At 53.2% G+C, this 17603-nt stretch overlaps 1 protein-coding gene across 1 annotated transcript in view; it reads left to right on the top strand.

The window, feature by feature from the left end:
- LOC138262456 (transmembrane channel-like protein 2) overlaps window positions 1-17603 on the top strand; it is a 469363-nt gene that overhangs the window by 252048 nt on the left and 199712 nt on the right. Inside the window, exon 11 of the mRNA XM_069212350.1 lies at window positions 13751-13900. Coding sequence (XP_069068451.1) covers window positions 13751-13900 — 150 coding nt within the window. The remainder of the gene's footprint in view (window positions 1-13750; window positions 13901-17603) is intronic.

Raw genomic sequence — 17603 nt, 5'->3', positions numbered from 1 at the left:
CCCCAACCCTTGTTACCCTGGAATAAAGTCTCAAGGCCAGACTCTGTGGTGACACAAAGGCTGGGTTCTGCAGCAGGGTGACGCACAGTGTAGATGGCATCTGGAAGAAATCTCTCTGATAAGCTTTTCTGAGTGAGATGTATTTATACAGATCTTGAAAGACTCCTGATGCAGGTATGTTCCCAAACAATTGATAAGGAGGCAGACTTGTGGTGGCAATTATGCAAACAATCCCCAACAAGTATACATTATGGGTTGATTCTAACCCTGGCGGTCGGTGATAAAGCGGCGGCCAACCCGCCAACAGGCTGACGGTCCAAAAAATGGAATTCTGACCCTGGCGGGAACCGCCAACACAGCCCGCCACATTAACACTCCGCCCGCCACGGCGGTACAGACAAACAGCGCGGCGGTCACCGCCAACAGACAGGAGGCAGACAATGTACCGCCCACAGTATCATAACTAACCAATCCGCCACCTTTTCCGGGGCGGGAGGCCTGCCGATAAAAACACGTCGGAAACAGACTACGAACGGGAAAACGCTCACCTCTACCCACTCCATGAGGAAGGAGGACAGCATGGAACCCGAATTAAACATCCTACCTGCTCTCGTCTACCTGCTCATCTACCACAAGTACGAACGCCGGCGCAGACGACAACGGTGAGTACTGCACCTACGACACACGGGAGGGTGGAGGAGGAAAGCTTACGGCACACACATATGCGACCCCTACCCCCCCAAACTATGTACACACCAATGCAGAGCAACAAGTCACAGTGACACCACCCAAACCCCCCTGAAAAATGCAAAGACATAATTAAATTGTGAATACAAATTTATGTACAAAATAGGCTCTGAAAAGTAATGGTCAACTAGCCAAAAAATCAATATCAAAATAATTCTATATACAGTGCAATGGATAACCGAGGCAATTAGTCCTGCACATCAAAAGAAAATCGAAGTGTCCGTGGGCCAAAGTGTAACAACACAAGGGCAAAGCCCACACAGGAGACCTGAGTACTCTGGAGAGAACACTGCAGGGGCATCTGATGAAAAAACTACAGGCACCTCAGGGGGAAGGGAAGGGGGGGGGGCACCACAGCCACATGAGTCCACAACGCCAGATCCACGAAGGGGCCACCATGCCTACTGTGCCATCCTGGGGAGTGCAAAGCCACAGTCTCTAAAGTCTCTACAGTAGGTGGGTTGCCCACTGTTCCATCCTGGGGAGTGCAAAGCCACAGTCTCTCAAGTCTCTACAGTAGGTGGGTTGCCCTCTGTTCCATCCTGGGGAGTGCAAAGCCACAGTCTCTCAAGTCTCTACAGTAGGTGGGTTGCCCACTGTGCCATCCTGGGGAGTGCAAAGCCACAGTCCATCAGGTGGATTACAGTCTCCACTGGTCAAGGAGGAGGCATGGTGGGCACAGTGAACCGTTAACAGTGCATGCAGGAAGGGCCCAGCGGAGCGGTGCTTGAGACGGCGGTACCCAGCGGAGCGGTGCTTGACAGGAAGGGCCCAGCGGAGCGGTGCATGAGACGGCGGGGCCCAGCGGAGCGGTGCTTGAGACGGCGGGGTCCAGCGGAGCGGTGCTTGACAGGAAGGGCCCAGCGGAGCGGTGCATGAGACGGCGGGGCCCAGCGGAGCGGTGCTTGACAGGAAGGGCCCAGCGGAGCGGTGCATGAGACGGCAGGGCCCAGCGGAGCGGTGCTTGACAGGAAGGGCCCAGCGGAGCGGTGCATGAGACGGCGGGGCCCAGCAGAGCGGTGCTTGACAGGAAGGGCCCAGCGGAGCGGTGCTTGAGACGGCGGGGCCCAGCGGAGCGGTGCTTGACAGGAAGGGCCCAGCGGAGCGGTGCATGAGATGGCGAGGCCCAGCGGAGCAGTGCTTGGCATGAAGGGCCCAGCGGAGCGGTGCTTGACAGGAAGGGCCCAGCGGAGCGGTGCTTGACATGAAGGGCCCAGCGGAGCGGTGCATGTGACGGCGGGGCCCAGCGGAGCGGTGCTTGAGACGGCGGGGCCCAGCGGAGCGGTGCTTGACAGGAAGGGCCCAGCAGAGCGGTGCTTGACAGGAAGGGCCCAGCGGAGCGGTGCTTGACAGGAAGGGCCCAGCGGAGCGGTGCATGAGACGGCGGGGCCCAGCGGAGCGGTGCTTGACAGGAAGGGCCCAGCGGAGCGGTGCATGAGACGGCGGGGCCCAGCGGAGCGGTGCTTGACAGGAAGGGCCCAGCAGAGCGGTGCTTGAGACGGAGGGGCCCAGCGGAGCGGTGCTTGACAGGAAGGGCCCAGCGGAGTGGTGCTTGACAGGAAGGGCCCAGCGGAGCGGTGCATGAGACGGCGGGGCCCAGCGGAGCGGTGCTTGACAGGAAGGGCCCAGCGGAGCGGTGCTTGACAGGAAGGGCCCAGCGGAGCGGTGCTTGAGACGGCGGGGCCCAGCGGAGCGGTGCTTGAGACGGCGGGGCCCAGCGGAGCGGTGCTTGACAGGAAGGGCCCAGCGGAGCGGTGCTTGACAGGAAGGGCCCAGCGGAGCGGTGCATGAGACGGCGGGGCCCAGCGGAGCGGTGCTTGACAGGAAGGGCCCAGTGGAGCAGTGCATGAGACGGGGGGGCCCAGCGGAGCGGTGCTTGACAGGAAGGGACCAGCGGAGCGGTGCTTGAGACGGCGGGGCCCAGCGGAGCGGTGCTTGACAGGAAGGGCCCAGCGGAGCGGTGCATGATACGGCAGGGCCCAGCGGAGCGGTGCTTGACAGGAAGGGCCCAGCGGAGCGGTGCATGAGACGGCGGGCCCAGCGGAGCGGTGCTTGACAGGAAGGGCCCAGCGGAGCGGTGCTTGAGACGGCGGGGCCCAGCGGAGCGGTGCTTGACAGGAAGGGCCCAGCGGAGCGGTGCATGAGACGGCGGGGCCCAGCGGAGCGGTGCTTGACAGGAAGGGCCCAGCGGAGCGGTGCTTGACAGGAAGGGCCCAGCGGAGCGGTGCATGAGACAGCGGGGCCCAGCGGAGCGGTGCTTGAGACGGCGGGGCCCAGCGGAGCGGTGCTTGACAGAAAGGGCCCAGCGGAGCGGTGCTTGACAGGAAGGGCCCAGCGGAGCGGTGCTTGACAGGAAGGGCCCAGCGGAGCGGTGCATGAGACTGCGGGGCCCAGCGGAGCGGTGCTTGACAGGAAGGGCCCAGCGGAGCGGTGCATGAGACGGCGGGGCCCAGCGGAGCGGTGCTTGTGACGGCGGGGCCCTGTTCAGCAGTGCTCTTCTGCACGGCGGGGCCCTGTTCAGCGGTGCTCTTCTGCACGGCGGGGCCCTCTTCAGCGGTGCTCTTCTGCACGGCGGGGCCCTCTTCAGCGGTGCTCTTCTGCACGGCGGGGCCCTCTTCAGCGGTGCTCTTCTGCACGGCGGGGCCCTGTTCAGCGGTGCTCTTCTGCACAGCGGGGCCCTCTTCAGCGGTGCTCTTCTGCACGGCGGGGCCCTGTTCAGCGGTGCTCTTCTGCACGGCGGGGCCCTGTTCAGCGGTGCTCTTCTGCACGGCGGGGCCCTGTTCAGCGGTGCTCTTCTGCACGGCGGGGCCCTCTTCAGCGGTGCTCTTCTGCACGGCGGGGCCCTGGTCAGCGGTGCTCTTCTGCACGGCGGGGCCCTCTTCAGTGGTGCTCGTCCAGTAAGTCAAGGGAGCCAGACCTGGCCTGGACTCCCTGCTCAGTCGCCCTCCGACCGCGCTGTTGCTGGACCCTTCGGTGACGGAGTCCTGGGCCCTTTGGTGTCCTCCCTAACACCTGGGATGGGGCTTGTGGGCCCCTCCTGCTCCGCGCTCCTGCTGGCTGACTTCTCCGCCCTGCTGCCCTTTCGCTCCTTAGATGGGGCTCTCGGGCCCTTGCCTCCCCTAGATGTTGTGGCTGGTGAAGTGGGCGAACTTTGCTCCTTGGGGGCAGCCGTGTCAGTCCTCTCACGGCGGCCCTTTAGTTTCCTGGTCCTCTTGCCTGGGGGGGGGCTGGCTGTCCCCTTGCTGCTGATTGAAGTGTCACTGCTGGCAAAGGGTGGACTCCAGAACCCATGCACCACAGTGACACTCGAAGCTGGGCTGGTGGTGGCTGAGGTGCTCTTGGGACTCTTTGCAGATGGGGGTGGGTCAGTGGAGGGAAAGAGGTTAAGATTAGCGAGGAAAAGTTTTTTAGGACCAAGGTAAAGGGTAGGAGAAGTGGTGATGGGAGTGGAGGAAGAGGATGTGGTTGTAGGAGAGTCAGGTGTGCTGTCTTTGGGTGCAGGTGCTTGTGCTGGAGGCTGTTGTGAGGTGGATGGCTGTTGGGTTGGTGTCTGCCTGCGTTTGTGTGTCTTGGAAGAGGGGGTGACAGACACAGTGGGAGAGGACACAGGGGACGTGTAAATGGTAGTGGGGGTGGTGACTGCACGTGTGCGGACTGTACTGGAGGGTGTGCTGGTGATGGAAGCACTGGCTGATGGTGGTGTGCATGCAGGTGTGAGTGTAGACGTCACAGGGAGGGAGGAGGGAGACGAGGAGGAGGGGGAAACAGAGGTGGTAGTGACTGTTGGAATGTCTGCATCTGGGTGTTGCTTGCGTGAATGCTTGTGGGTTCTGTGGTGCTTGTGTCTGGATGAGCTGCCCTTGGGTGTTGAGGTGTGTGCAGGCTGGTCTGATGGTGTGGATGGGATAGGCTGAGGAACAGGAGACAGAGACAGGGTGGAGGCAGTCAGAAGAGGGAGGCTGGAAACAGGGACAATGGCTGCCGTCAGTGCTGAGGCCAGAGTATTGAACGATCGTTGATGGGCAGCCTGACCCGAATGAATGCCCTCCAGGTATGCATTGCTCCGATGCACCTCCCTTTCTACCCCCTGGATGGCATTCAAAAGGGTAGTCTGCCCAACAATGATGGTCTGAAGGAGGTCAATGACCTCCTCACTCAGGGCAGCAGGGGTAACAGGGGCAGGGGCTGAGGTGCCTGGGGCGAAGGAGACGCCCGCCTTCCTGGGCGAGCGGGCACGGAGCGTAGGCTGAGGGGCTGCTGGGAGGGCGGGGCTGGTGCGCTGGGTGGCGGCTGTACCTGTAGAGGCGGGGGGCCCGGATGTTGCCGCCACCGCTAGGGAGCTCCCATCCGAGGACGTGTCGGTGTCGCTGGTGTCACCACCGGTCCCCGTTGTGGTGCTCCCCTCGCCCTCCGGATCACTGGTGCCCTCAGTGTCTGTTCCTGGGCCCACCGGGGCCTTGTGACTTGCAGCTCCCTCGTGCTCCGATGCCAATTCTCCTCCGCCTGATGATGCTAATGCACACATGCACAAGAAGATGAAGAAGAAGGGTGGGGGGAGAAAAACGAAGACCAGGTTGAGTGCATGCAATGTCAACACCGTTGGCGGAGAGGACAGACACAGGAGCCTCATGCACTAAGCCGCGCATTCGGGTTACACTACTCAGTACTTCTGACTAGGACAACAGGTCTAGAGACGACAAAGGCGCACATGTGTGATTTTGGACCATCGATAGCTGTACTTGTCACCCTACAGAGGTGGGGGCCGGGAGCACAGGGCCATGCCTAAAGGAGAGGACTACACTACAGAAAGCGCCCTGGCCTAATGTCACCCACAACCCTAGTGGAGAAGTGTGGCTCAATGGTTAGAGCGGCAGACCCTGAAGCAGAGATCTGGCTCAAGACCAGGGTTCAAGTCCCGCTTCGGCAGGTCTTGGGCTCAATTCCCCTTGTCCAGATAATTCTCGCCTCGGTGCCTAATCTAATTCATGGGTCCCACTCTGCAACTCTGGGCAATAGCTTGCTTAATCTCCACAACGGCCCCAACAGCGCTTTGATGCCTGGCTTCACCCTTGGGGTGCTCAGGAGTGGGCACCTCACAGGGAAAAGCCAGGAGGGGTTCCATAGCGGTATGAGTACAGCGCCTTGAGACCCTAACGGGTAAGTAGTGCGCTATACAAGTGCTAATTTACATTTAACCCTCCTCCCACACCCAGACGCCTCCACTGCGCAGAGAGATAGCAGAACGTACTGATACTCACCCCCTTGTGTCTGCTGTGATGTCCTCAAGCGCCCATCCAAATCAGGGTAGGCCACTGCCAGGATCCGGGACATCAGGGGGGTCAGGGTACGACTGGCACCCCTCCTAGGTTGGGAGGCCATCCCCAGCAGTGACTCGGCGGTCTTCCTGGTCCCGCGGCGGATGTCCTCCCACCTCTTGCGGCAGTGGGTGCCCCGTCTGACGTGGACCCCCAGGGCCCGGACTTCCTTGGCGATGGCACGCCAAATGTCCACTTTCTGATGGGCGCTGACCTATTTGACATGTACAGGGTGGGAAGGAAAAATTCATCAATTTTCTGCATGTTAGATGCGATTGGCCCCCCCTCCCCAACCTTGCCATATGGCACATGCTCTCATCTGTCGTGCGTTGCACTCCTCATTCGCCCCCCACCCCACCAACTTACATCCACCCCACTCCACACAGGCATAGCCCATTCAATGTGCACCCAGTGTACTTACCTGTTGGTCTGGAGGACCGTAGAGTAACGCATACTGGGGGAGGACCCCATCCACAAGTTTCTCCAACTCCTCAGACGTGAAGGCAGGGGCCCTTTCCCCAGTCGCAGCAGCCATTGTCACTTCCAGACCGAGGTCACAGCAGCACTTGCAGTATAGGTCCTCTCCTGTGGATGATCAGGTCTCGAGTGATTAAGCAGATAGAAAATGGCGGTCACGCCCACGGCGGTGCATACCGCGGCGGTGCGTACCGCGACCGCCGGCGCACCTCGTCATTGGCTCCTGAAACCCATAGGCTTCAATGTTAGCCAATGCGGCTTCGTATAGCGGTCTTCGACCGCCTACCGCCACGGTGTGCCACGCCAGCGCATTGACCTCACATCCCATTGTCCCACTTCACAGGTCAGGCAGCCGCCATTTCAAGGGCCCACATGGCATAATTTGTACTGCGTCACACAGGCCTAGGCCTTGCATTGCCACACATACACGCCTTTCAATACATAGTTAATCGTGTGCTCGGCATGCTGTGGTGAACGTACCTGTGATTTGCTTGACTCTGTGCTCCATGTTGTCCTTCCTAGGCACCGTCCGCTGGGACTGGCGAGGAGAAGGATGAATCCTCGTGTGTACCGACCGCTGGTGGACCTGTCGACAATGGAAGAACGCCATATCATACTACTATACCGACTTGACCGAGCCACTATACATGAACTGTGTGCCCAGCTGGAGCCAGCCCTGATGTCCCCCATCCGCCAACCCACAGGAATTCCCCCTCTAGTGCAGGTTCTGTCAGTCCTCCATTTTTTGGCAAGTGGCTCATTCCAGACAACAGTGGCCAGGTCATCTGGAATGTCTCAGCCTATGTTTTCAAAATTTTGAAAATGAGACGGCAGGGCCCAGCGGAGCAGTGCTTGACAGGAAGGGCCCAGCGGAGCGGTGCATGAGACGGCGGGGCCCAGCGGAGCGGTGCTTGACAGGAAGGGCCCAGCGGAGCGGTGCTTGAGACGGCGGGGCCCAGCGGAGCGGTGCTTGACAGGAAGGGCCCAGCGGAGCGGTGCATGAGACGGCGGGGCCCAGCGGAGCGGTGCTTGACAGGAAGGGCCCAGCGGAGCGGTGCTTGACAGGAAGGGCCCAGCGGAGCGGTGCATGAGACGGCGGGGCCCAGCGGAGCGGTGCTTGAGACGGCGGGGCCCAGCGGAGCGGTGCTTGACAGAAAGGGCCCAGCGGAGCGGTGCTTGACAGGAAGGGCCCAGCGGAGCGGTGCTTGACAGGAAGGGCCCAGCGGAGCGGTGCATGAGACTGCGCGGCCCAGCGGAGCGGTGCTTGACAGGAAGGGCCCAGCGGAGCGGTGCATGAGACGGCGGGGCCCAGCGGAGCGGTGCTTGAGACGGCGGGGCCCTGTTCAGCGGTGCTCTTCTGCACGGCGGGGCCCTGTTCAGCGGTGCTCTTCTGCACGGCGGGGCCCTCTTCAGCGGTGCTCTTCTGCACGGCGGGGCCCTCTTCAGCGGTGCTCTTCTGCACGGCGGGGCCCTCTTCAGCGGTGCTCTTCTGCACGGCGGGGCCCTGTTCAGCGGTGCTCTTCTGCACAGCGGGGCCCTCTTCAGCGGTGCTCTTCTGCACGGCGGGGCCCTGTTCAGCGGTGCTCTTCTGCACGGCAGGGCCCTGTTCAGCGGTGCTCTTCTGCACGGCGGGGCCCTGTTCAGCGGTGCTCTTCTGCACGGCGGGTCCCTCTTCAGCGGTGCTCTTCTGCACGGTGGGGCCCTCTTCAGCGGTGCTCTTCTGCACGGCGGGGCCCTGTTCAGCGGTGCTCTTCTGCACGGCGGGGCCCTCTTCAGTGGTGCTCGTCCAGTAAGTCAAGGGAGCCAGACCTGGCCTGGACTCCCTGCTCAGTCGCCCTCCGACTGCGCTGTTGCTGGACCCTTCAGTGACGGAGTCCTGGGCCCTTTGGTGTCCTCCCTAACACCCGGGATGGGGCTTGTGGGCCCCTCCTGCTCCGCGCTCCTGCTGGCTGACTTCTCCGCCCTGCTGCCCTTTCGCTCCTTAGATGGGGCTCTCGGGCCCTTGCCTCCCCTTGATGTTGTGGCTGGTGAAGTGGGCGAACTTTGCTCCTTGGGGGCAGCCGTGTCAGTCCTCTCACGGCGGCCCTTTAGTTTCCTGGTCCTCTTGCCTGGGGGGGGGGGCTGGCTGTCCCCTTGCTGCTGATTGAAGTTTCACTGCTGGCAAAGGGTGGACTCCAGAACCCATGCACCACAGTGACACTCGAAGCTGGGCTGGTGGTGGCTGAGGTGCTCTTGGGACCAGCAGCCATTGTCACTTCCAGACCGAGGTCACAGCAGCACTTGCAGTATAGGTCCTCTCCTGTGGATGATCAGGTCTCGAGTGATTAAGCAGATAGAAAATGGCGGTCACGCCCACGGCGGTGCGTACCGCGGCGGTGCGTACCACGACCGCCGGCGCACCTCGTCATTGGCTCCTGAAACCCATAGGCTTCAATGTTAGCCAATGCGGCTTCGTATAGCGGTCTTCAACCGCCACAGTGTGCCACGCCAGCGCATTGACCTCACATCCCATTGTCCCACTTCACAGGTCAGGCAGCCGCCATTTCAAGGGCCCACATGGCATAATTTGTACTGCGTCACACAGGCCTAGGCCTTGCATTGCCACACATACACGCCTTTCAATACATAGTTAATCGTGTGCTCGGCATGCTGTGGTGAACGTACCTGTGATTTGCTTGACTCTGTGCTCCATGTTGTCCTTCCTAGGCACCGTCCGCTGGGACTTGCGAGGAGAAGGATGAATCCTCGTGTGTACTGACCGCTGGTGGACCTGTCGACAATGGAAGAACGCCATATCATACTACGATACCGACTTGACCGAGCCACTATACATGAACTGTGTGCCCAGCTGGAGCCAGCCCTGATGTCCCCCATCCGCCAACCCACAGGAATTCCCCCTCTAGTGCAGGTTCTGTCAGTCCTCCATTTTTTGGCAAGTGGCTCATTCCAGACAACAGTGGCCATGTCATCTGGAATGTCTCAGCCTATGTTTTCAAAATTTTTGTCTAGAGTGTTGTCTGCCCTGACGAAACACATGCGGAGCTACATTGTATTCCCTGAGGAGGTTGATTTGGCCACTGTGAAGGGTGATTTTTATGCCCTTGGACATATCCCCAACATAATTGGTGCCATTGATGGGACCCATGTGGCTTTAGTACCCCCAAAAGACGATGAGTAGGTGTACAGAAACAGGAAAAGTTACCATTCTATGAACGTCCAGGTGGTCTGTTTGGCTGACCAGTACATCTCCCATGTGAATGCCAAGTTCCCTGGGTCAGTGCATGACGCGTATGTGATGCGTAATAGCAGCATCCCTTATGTGTTGGAACAGCTACAGAGACAACGTGTGTGGCTAATTGGTGACTCTGGTTACCCCAACCTGCCTTGGCTATTGACCCCAGTGAGGAATCCCCGGACCAGGGCAGAGGAACGGTACAATGAGGCCCATGGGCGAACTAGGAGGATCATAGAAAGAACCTTTGGCCTCCTGAAGGCCAGGTTTAGGTGCCTGCATATGACAGGGGGATCCCTGATGTACTCACCAAAGAAGGTGTGCCAGATCATCGTGGCCTGCTGTATGCTTCACAATCTGGCATTGCGACGTCAGGTGCCTTTCCTGCAGGAGGATGGTCCAGATGGTGGTGTTGAAGCAGCTGTGGAGCCTGCGGAGAGTGAAGAGGAGGAAGACGAAGAGGACGACCCAGACAACAGGGACAGAGTTATCCAACAGTATTTTCAGTAGCACACAGGTAAGAATCACCCACGTCATTTAACATTTACTGAAAGCCCCCTGCATCTTTACTTTGTGTATTTCCCCCCAGTTCTTTTAAACTGATGTTTGATTTTCCCTTCCCTTTTCAGTGCTGTATGACCCACTGCGTGACTTCTGCTTGGTTAGCCCATGGACTAATGCTTATTGACATCGGTATGTTGTCATCACAAAAATAACAGAACATTATTGATCAGTAATGTGTTATACATTTGTAAATAATACAGGCTGACTCCTGAATGATTTCAGTGCAAAGAGTGATTTTTTTTTAGTGCTAGATATTGGTACATGATATTAAAACGGTGATGGGTGAGGGTGGAGTTATGTCCATGGCAGAGCCCAGTTCTCAGTTTCACAGGTGCATTTTCCATATGCCTGTGGAAGGATGGAGCAGGGGCAGTTCAAGGTTGGACAGGGTGACACTGTGGGACAGTGGGATGACATCAGGGGGTATCTTATGCTGGCGGGGGTCTTGGCATCCTACTCTGTCTTCCTCTGAGATCTCAGGTTCCTCTTGCGGGGTGGTTGTTCTTCAGCAGGAGGTGGGGTTCTGGTGGCCTGTCGTTCTGTGGGGGCCTCCTGACCACTAGCGCCGGCGGAGGTGGTAGGCTGTTCCTGGCTAGTGACAGGGGCCCTTTGTGGTGCCACATGGTCCCTCAATGTGGTTTCTATCCGGTTGAGGGCCTGGACAATGGTCCCCATAGCGGTAGCGATGTTCCTGAGTTCATTGGTGAACCCCATGTACCGTTCTCCTGCTGTGCCTGGATCTCGGTGAACCTGGCCAGTACCGTCGCCATCGTCTCCTGGGAGTGATGGTATGCTCCCATGATGGTGGTGAGGGCCTCTTGGAGAGTCGGTTCCCTGGGCCTGTCCTCCCCCCCCTGTCGCACAGCAGCCCTCCCAGTTGCCCTGTTTCCCCGGGCCTCTGTCCCCTGGACGGTGTGCCCACTACCACTGCCCCCAGGTCCCTGTTGTTGTAGGGGTGTTGGGTCAGCCTGGGTGCCCTGTAGTGGCGGACACACCGCTGATTGACGCGCCCGCGAGACAGAGGCATGGGCCCGCTGGATGGGAGCTGTGCTGGTGTTCCCAGAGGGGGTTGGGTCTGCTGTGGCCTGTGTCTGTGTGTGGGGAACCGACTGTCCAGAGGTCCCCGATGGTCCGGGCTGGTCATCAGGTTCTAGGTCGACAGAGCTGCTGTCCTCGCTGGGGGCCTGTTCTGGGGGTGGGATGGACAAATCTGGACCCTCCGTGGCGGTGTGTTGGCGTTCGGGCCCTGCAGGGGTAAAGGAGTATGGTTATTGTTTCTGTGTGTGCCATGGCGTGCATTTTGAGTGCCCTTGTCCCTCAGTGCTGGCATTCCCTTGTGGGAGGTGTTGTGAGGGTGGTGGTGGGGGGGGTGTATGGGTATGTGCAACGGTCATGCTTTGGTGGTGGCTGTCTATGGTTTGTGTTGGCATTCAGGGGTTGGTGTTGTTTAGGGTGGGTTGTGCTGGTGAGACATTGGCAGGGAGGTTGTGTGCTGGGGGGTTGAGATTGGGGGTGAGGGGGGGAGTGGGTTGGCATGCTGGTGGTTGCGGGGGGGGTGAAGTAGTTGAGATTCGACTTACCAGAGTCTATTCCTCCGTGTACTCCAGCGAGGCCATCAGGATGCAGGATGTTTACTACCTCTTGCTCCCATGCTGTGAATTGGGGTGGAGTGGGTGGGGGTCCGCCGCCAGTCTTCTGCACAGCGATGCTGTGTCGCGACACCATCGAGCGCACCTTCCCCCGTAGGTCGTTCCATCGCTTTCTGATATCTTCACGATTTCTGGGATGCTGTCCCACAGCGTTGACCCTGTCTACGATCCTTTGCCATAGCTCAGCCTTCCTTGCTATAGTGGTGTGCTGCACCTGTGTGCCGAAGAGCTGGGGCTCAACCCTTATAATTTCCTCCACCATGACCCTGAGTTCTTGGTCCGAGAACCTGGGGTGTCTTTGGGGTGCCATGGGGTGGTGTGGATGAGGTGTGGGGTGGTGTTTGTGGTGATGTGCGTGGTGATATGTGGTGATGTGTGCGTAAATGTGGTGTGGGTGATGAAGTTGGGTTCCTGTGTGTGTTGGGGTTTTCGTTTGCTGTGCTCGCTCTCTCTATCTCTATCTCCTTCTCTCCGATTTCCAACTAGTGGGGGTTTGTGGGTGATGTGGGTGTGTGTTTTATAGTTGATTGGATGTGTGGGAGTGTTGTTTGTATGTGTGTCAGGTGTGTGTATTTCAAATTGTCCAATGTGGCTGTGTTTTGGAGCTGGGTGTGTATTTTGACCTCGGCGGTGTGTACCGCCAATGGAATACCGCGGTTGAAAGACCGCCGCGTGGATTCGTGGGTCAGAATGGCATGGGCGTGTTTGTGTTGGCGTGACGGTGGAGGTTTGGTCATCTCCAGTTTTCCCCGGCCCGCTGATGAGGCGGCCTTCCTTGGATGTCGGATTTTTGGCGGTTTCACAGTTGGTGGTCAGAATGACCGTGGCGATTTACCGCGGCCGCGGCCGTAGAATGGCGGACTTCTGACCGGCGGTAAGGGCCTTTTACCGCCGAGGTCAGAATGACCCCCTATGTTCCTGTCACACGTAAGTGAGAAAGGGAAATGATGTGAATACCTGTGCATATCACTTGATTATGATGCTGATAGAGACGCCATCACAGAGTGGCACTGATAATGCAAATCAAAGCAATTCTCGAAATATAAACAATAGCAGCCATATTAAAATAAATAATAAAATAAATGGGCTAAAACAGAGCACGCTAAGTAGATTAAAAGTCACTAGGTGACCAGGGCACAGGCCTGCAAGCCAAAAGGCTAAGCTAACCTCCTGAGTCCCAATAAAAGTTAAATTGGATTCACTACAAGCCTATAATACTATTTTACTTAGTCTTACATTAAATCATCTAAAACTGGAATAACCATTGAATATACAGATACAATTAGAATAAGTGAAAGTTCTGTGCTCTCTTTGCAATTTACTAATAAGGATTTGGGCATTCTGAGCTGTTCCCCAAAGGCACGAAAGAGTACATAAAAAGTGCTCTTGTAGTACTAAATCCTCTGTTCATGAATGCCATTGTGAATCGGCCCACGTTTGTTAATGAAGTTTAGTCTAGTGTTCTGCTTACCTATATCAGCCTGATTCAAGACTGAGGGGGTTATTCCAACTTTGGAGGAGTGTTAATCCGTCCCAAAAGTGACGGTAAAGTGACGGATATACCACCAGCAGTATTACGAGTTCCATAGGATATAATGGACTCGTAATACGGCTGGTGGTAAATCCGTCACTTTTCCGTCACTTTTGGGACGGATTAACACCTCCTCCAAAGTTGGAATAACCCCCTGAGTTTCAATTCTGTTGTTTCATACAGTAACTCTGACCATTTGTGAAAGTTGAAACATCTTGTTTGCTTTTTGTTGTAGCTGGAACAGGAAGTAGCCATTAGGAATGTTACCTACTGGACTCTGTATAACTACTACAACTCGTCAGGAAATGGAAGTGATTCTACAGTGCCCCCTATGCATCCTGCAGATGTGCCTAGAGGACCATGCTGGGAGACAAACGTAGGAGTGGTTAGTTTCTTTTTATTATGTTTAATATACATTTCTCAAAGTTACAATCAATAACAATATAATATCTAAACTAGGATCTTTGTTGCCATATTGCATGTATAAATTGTTCTGATACTTTTAATTTAAATGTCTGTAATTGTCAGATCTAAATTTAAATTTGTATACTAACAGTCTGATGTACATACAGCCAGGTCACCAATAGTGTGTGTAAAATGTACATAGACTTTTTGCATGCTCCCTGTCAATTAGAGTTACGACACAAATGCACTAATAAGACATATCACAAATTCCCCTTTGGAAAGCATCACAAAGAGACCACCCTAATGAACAATATTAAGGCAGTTGACTACTTGCAACCCACTGTGATTGCATATAAAACCAGGGATAGTTGGCCTACAAAGGACAATAGACCACTATCCTTGCATTTACATTCGCAAATAGGAAAAATTAAAAAAACAGCCTGTGTACCTAAAGGCACAGTTTCCACTTCAAAGAAAAAATGTTTCCCATTTGGGAATACAAGTTGCCCACATTACTGAGCAGTTGCCTAGAAAGTGGGCTATCATGAGATGTTTCGTAGACCACTTCTATACCATAGCAGAACCATTTCCCCTAAGATCGGATTCAGACACAATGAGTCCCTCCAGCTCAGGTTCTTTGCTAGTCATTTGTCTTCTGACAGAAAACTCTCCTCAATGAAAATTTGCAGAAAAAGTACCAATCAAATTTCAGTGTCAGAGGAAATTAAACCTTCAGAATTCTGATGCCAAAATAATACTAGGACTGTTGCCATAATATGAGCGACCATCATGGGCAACTTGTTGCTGATCAAATATTAAATTATGTTGCCAACATTAGCACTTTGCTTGTTAACATGACATGTTTACTGACCATAAAGCACACAGTGCAGGTTTATTTGTCAGTGATGTTTAAGTGTTTAAGTGTGCCCGACTGCTGCTTAGTATGCTAGTTGTCAGGCTCAAAAATGCCACCCTGCTGATGAAACTTTGCATTGTGCTGCTCGAATACACTTGTGTTGCTGCTTTAATTAAACATACTAGTACTTTCTCTCAAATTAGTGCTGGCCAGATATGCTAGGATAATGATCTGGAAAGCATACCTGCAAAATACAATATCATCATAAAAACCAATATTGACATTGTATCCTGTGATGTTGAGGTACTTGTTACACAAAATATTGCAAACTCAGTGGCATCTAGGCTCATCTGGACTAAAGGTACTGGAATTAACGATATGTAGGAATGAAATACTGAAATATGTTTATGCCATGTTAGAATATGACTAATGTGGATAAACACAAGAGTGCCTCAAGGCTTTTCTTCAATAATTTCAGATACAACACAAACATATATTACTAAAAATTAAGGGTCTGATTGAATTGGGTAGGTTGCAATTTATTGGTGCCTACCAGCATATTGTAATGTGACTAATGCACTTATCAGTTACATCAGAAATGGTATATTTGTAAAGCGTCCTAAAACTTCCTGCATCATTTAATCTAATGAGGCATGCATCTTTTTGTGACCCTTTGCAAATAGCGGCAGTGTAGGGATGGATGTCTGCAACCGAAACCAGACCTTCTTCTTGTAACCAGCTGAGTAACATCTTTTTAAAAGCAACCCATAAGGGAAAGATGGTCCTTTTAGAATAAATATTGCCACGCTGGAAGAATCGAGAATTAGGGATAAAGCAGACATCTTCCCCTTTGCAAACTAGCAGTTTTAAGCAGTGGACACCATTAGAAAAATTAAACTTTTTTCTATTCGGCTTCTGAGTTACTGGTTGGCCTGCTTTGTTGCAATATCACAGAATAACTCAAAGAAGTAAATCAGAATGTGAAATATCAGGTCATCATGACTCCCGAAGCTTTGTGTTTTATCAGTTTTCCAGGGAAGCATGTTTAAAGTAGCACATGCTATTTTTAAATCCACAAAATATATTTATTTAATTACGTCTAATCGTTGTGTGGCACTGTAGAGACACTTTACATACTTTAACAATGCTTTTCATGTTTTCAAGATTTCTGTGGATTTGTCATTTAAGTGTGCTTCATAACCTGACTTAATATTAATCCTTTTGGATAGTTTTCCTTGATTTTTTTGATTTTTGATTTAAATTTTTCAGTGTATACACATGGGCAAGGCTGTCGGTAAGGGAACAGGGGAGTCATTATTTCTAAACCCATGTGCCTTTTCAGGACCTCACACTCATGCTGCAGTATTTAGTCAAATATTTTAAAACAGGGCTGCTCTGTTTCTTAATAATGAAGAATTTAACATGGCTTATAGAAGTCTAGCCATTGATACGATAAGTACTTGAGTGCAGCTGTAATATGTATGTGACAGTGCTTAAATATGCAATTATGTTAGGCAGGACAAAGAGTCAGAAGTATTTTTCAATGTACCAGGCTGTCGCCTAAATATGTATGATGAGTTTATCGATTAGTTACACTTACATAAGTCATATGAAATTACAATAAGGTCTCTCAGCACTAATGAGAAGCTGTAACCTATGGCAGCCCCGATTCCATACGTCATTCAAAGCCCTTTTGCATTAACTACCCAAATAGTTTCCTCTACAATGTGCACCATAGTGATCTTGCAGAATTTTTTCTACTGCAAATTATGACTGATCCCCATAAAAAAGCAACATGGCAGAGTCTCATAGAAGGGAATAGGGTGCTAGATAGCATCACACTGCAAATGAGCACCATCCAAGCTGCTATTTAATCGGCACAAGATGTGCTCTAGAGAATTGCCGAAATGGAGCTAACTATCCCACAGCTTTGTTCTGTGCACGGAGATTGATCTGTTACCCTTTTTTGTTAAGTTTATTAAAAATACATTTAATTGAAAATGAAACAACTAGCATATTAATGGTTGCAATATGATTAAACAACTATATTGAATTCATTGAATGCTCTCCAGAACTGTATAATAGAAATGAAACTTTTTCATTAAATGGTGTGATGTAAATTAGCTTTTGAAGCAGAGGAATCTAGAAATGTAGTTACCAATGACCAAAGTATCTCTCTCTTAATAGTCAGGGAGATTGGGGTGACATAATTTCTATCCAGTTTATGATTGTAGCAAATGCCATACGACCATGCTTGATAGGAAATATTAAGACCATTCTTCAAGTTTTGTGTTATCTGTTAAAATGCAACAGCAATTAATACGTCAACAATTTGCATTTTGAAATCACAATCATTCCAAGCTTCAGAAAGGCTACCTAAAAAGAGGTTTTTAAAGGAAAAAGAGACATGTGTATGAGAAATATGATTAATTTGTCTCCACACCTGAAGCCAGAATTGATATGTTTGAGGGCATTCAAAAAGCATGTGTTTTAAAGTGGAGGTGGGGAGATGAAAAGTCCAACATGCTGAAGAGATGCTGGAATTAAATGCTTGTATCACACTTAGTGTAATCATTCATCGGTTGTAAATGAAAAACAATGTTTGTGTAGCGTTAGCAGCACAAGATATTTTACAAATCTTTATCCATATTTTATTCCATAAGGAGGGAGAGAAAACAATGTGTAGGTCTGCTTCCCAGAGTAACTGCAGTGATGTCTTTTGTCTATGTTCAGGTATGGAGGTTAATGGAGAGTATATTTTGGAAGCAGCAGAAGGGGTTAGTAAAAATGTTTGTAGGGTTGAAGGGTTGGATATTAAAAAAGAATT

This window comes from Pleurodeles waltl, chromosome 10 (genome assembly GCF_031143425.1).
Source record: "Pleurodeles waltl isolate 20211129_DDA chromosome 10, aPleWal1.hap1.20221129, whole genome shotgun sequence".
Lineage (NCBI taxonomy): Eukaryota > Metazoa > Chordata > Amphibia > Caudata > Salamandridae > Pleurodeles > Pleurodeles waltl.
Note: the sequence above shows the minus strand (reverse complement) of the source record. Positions and strands in the feature narration are given on the sequence as shown.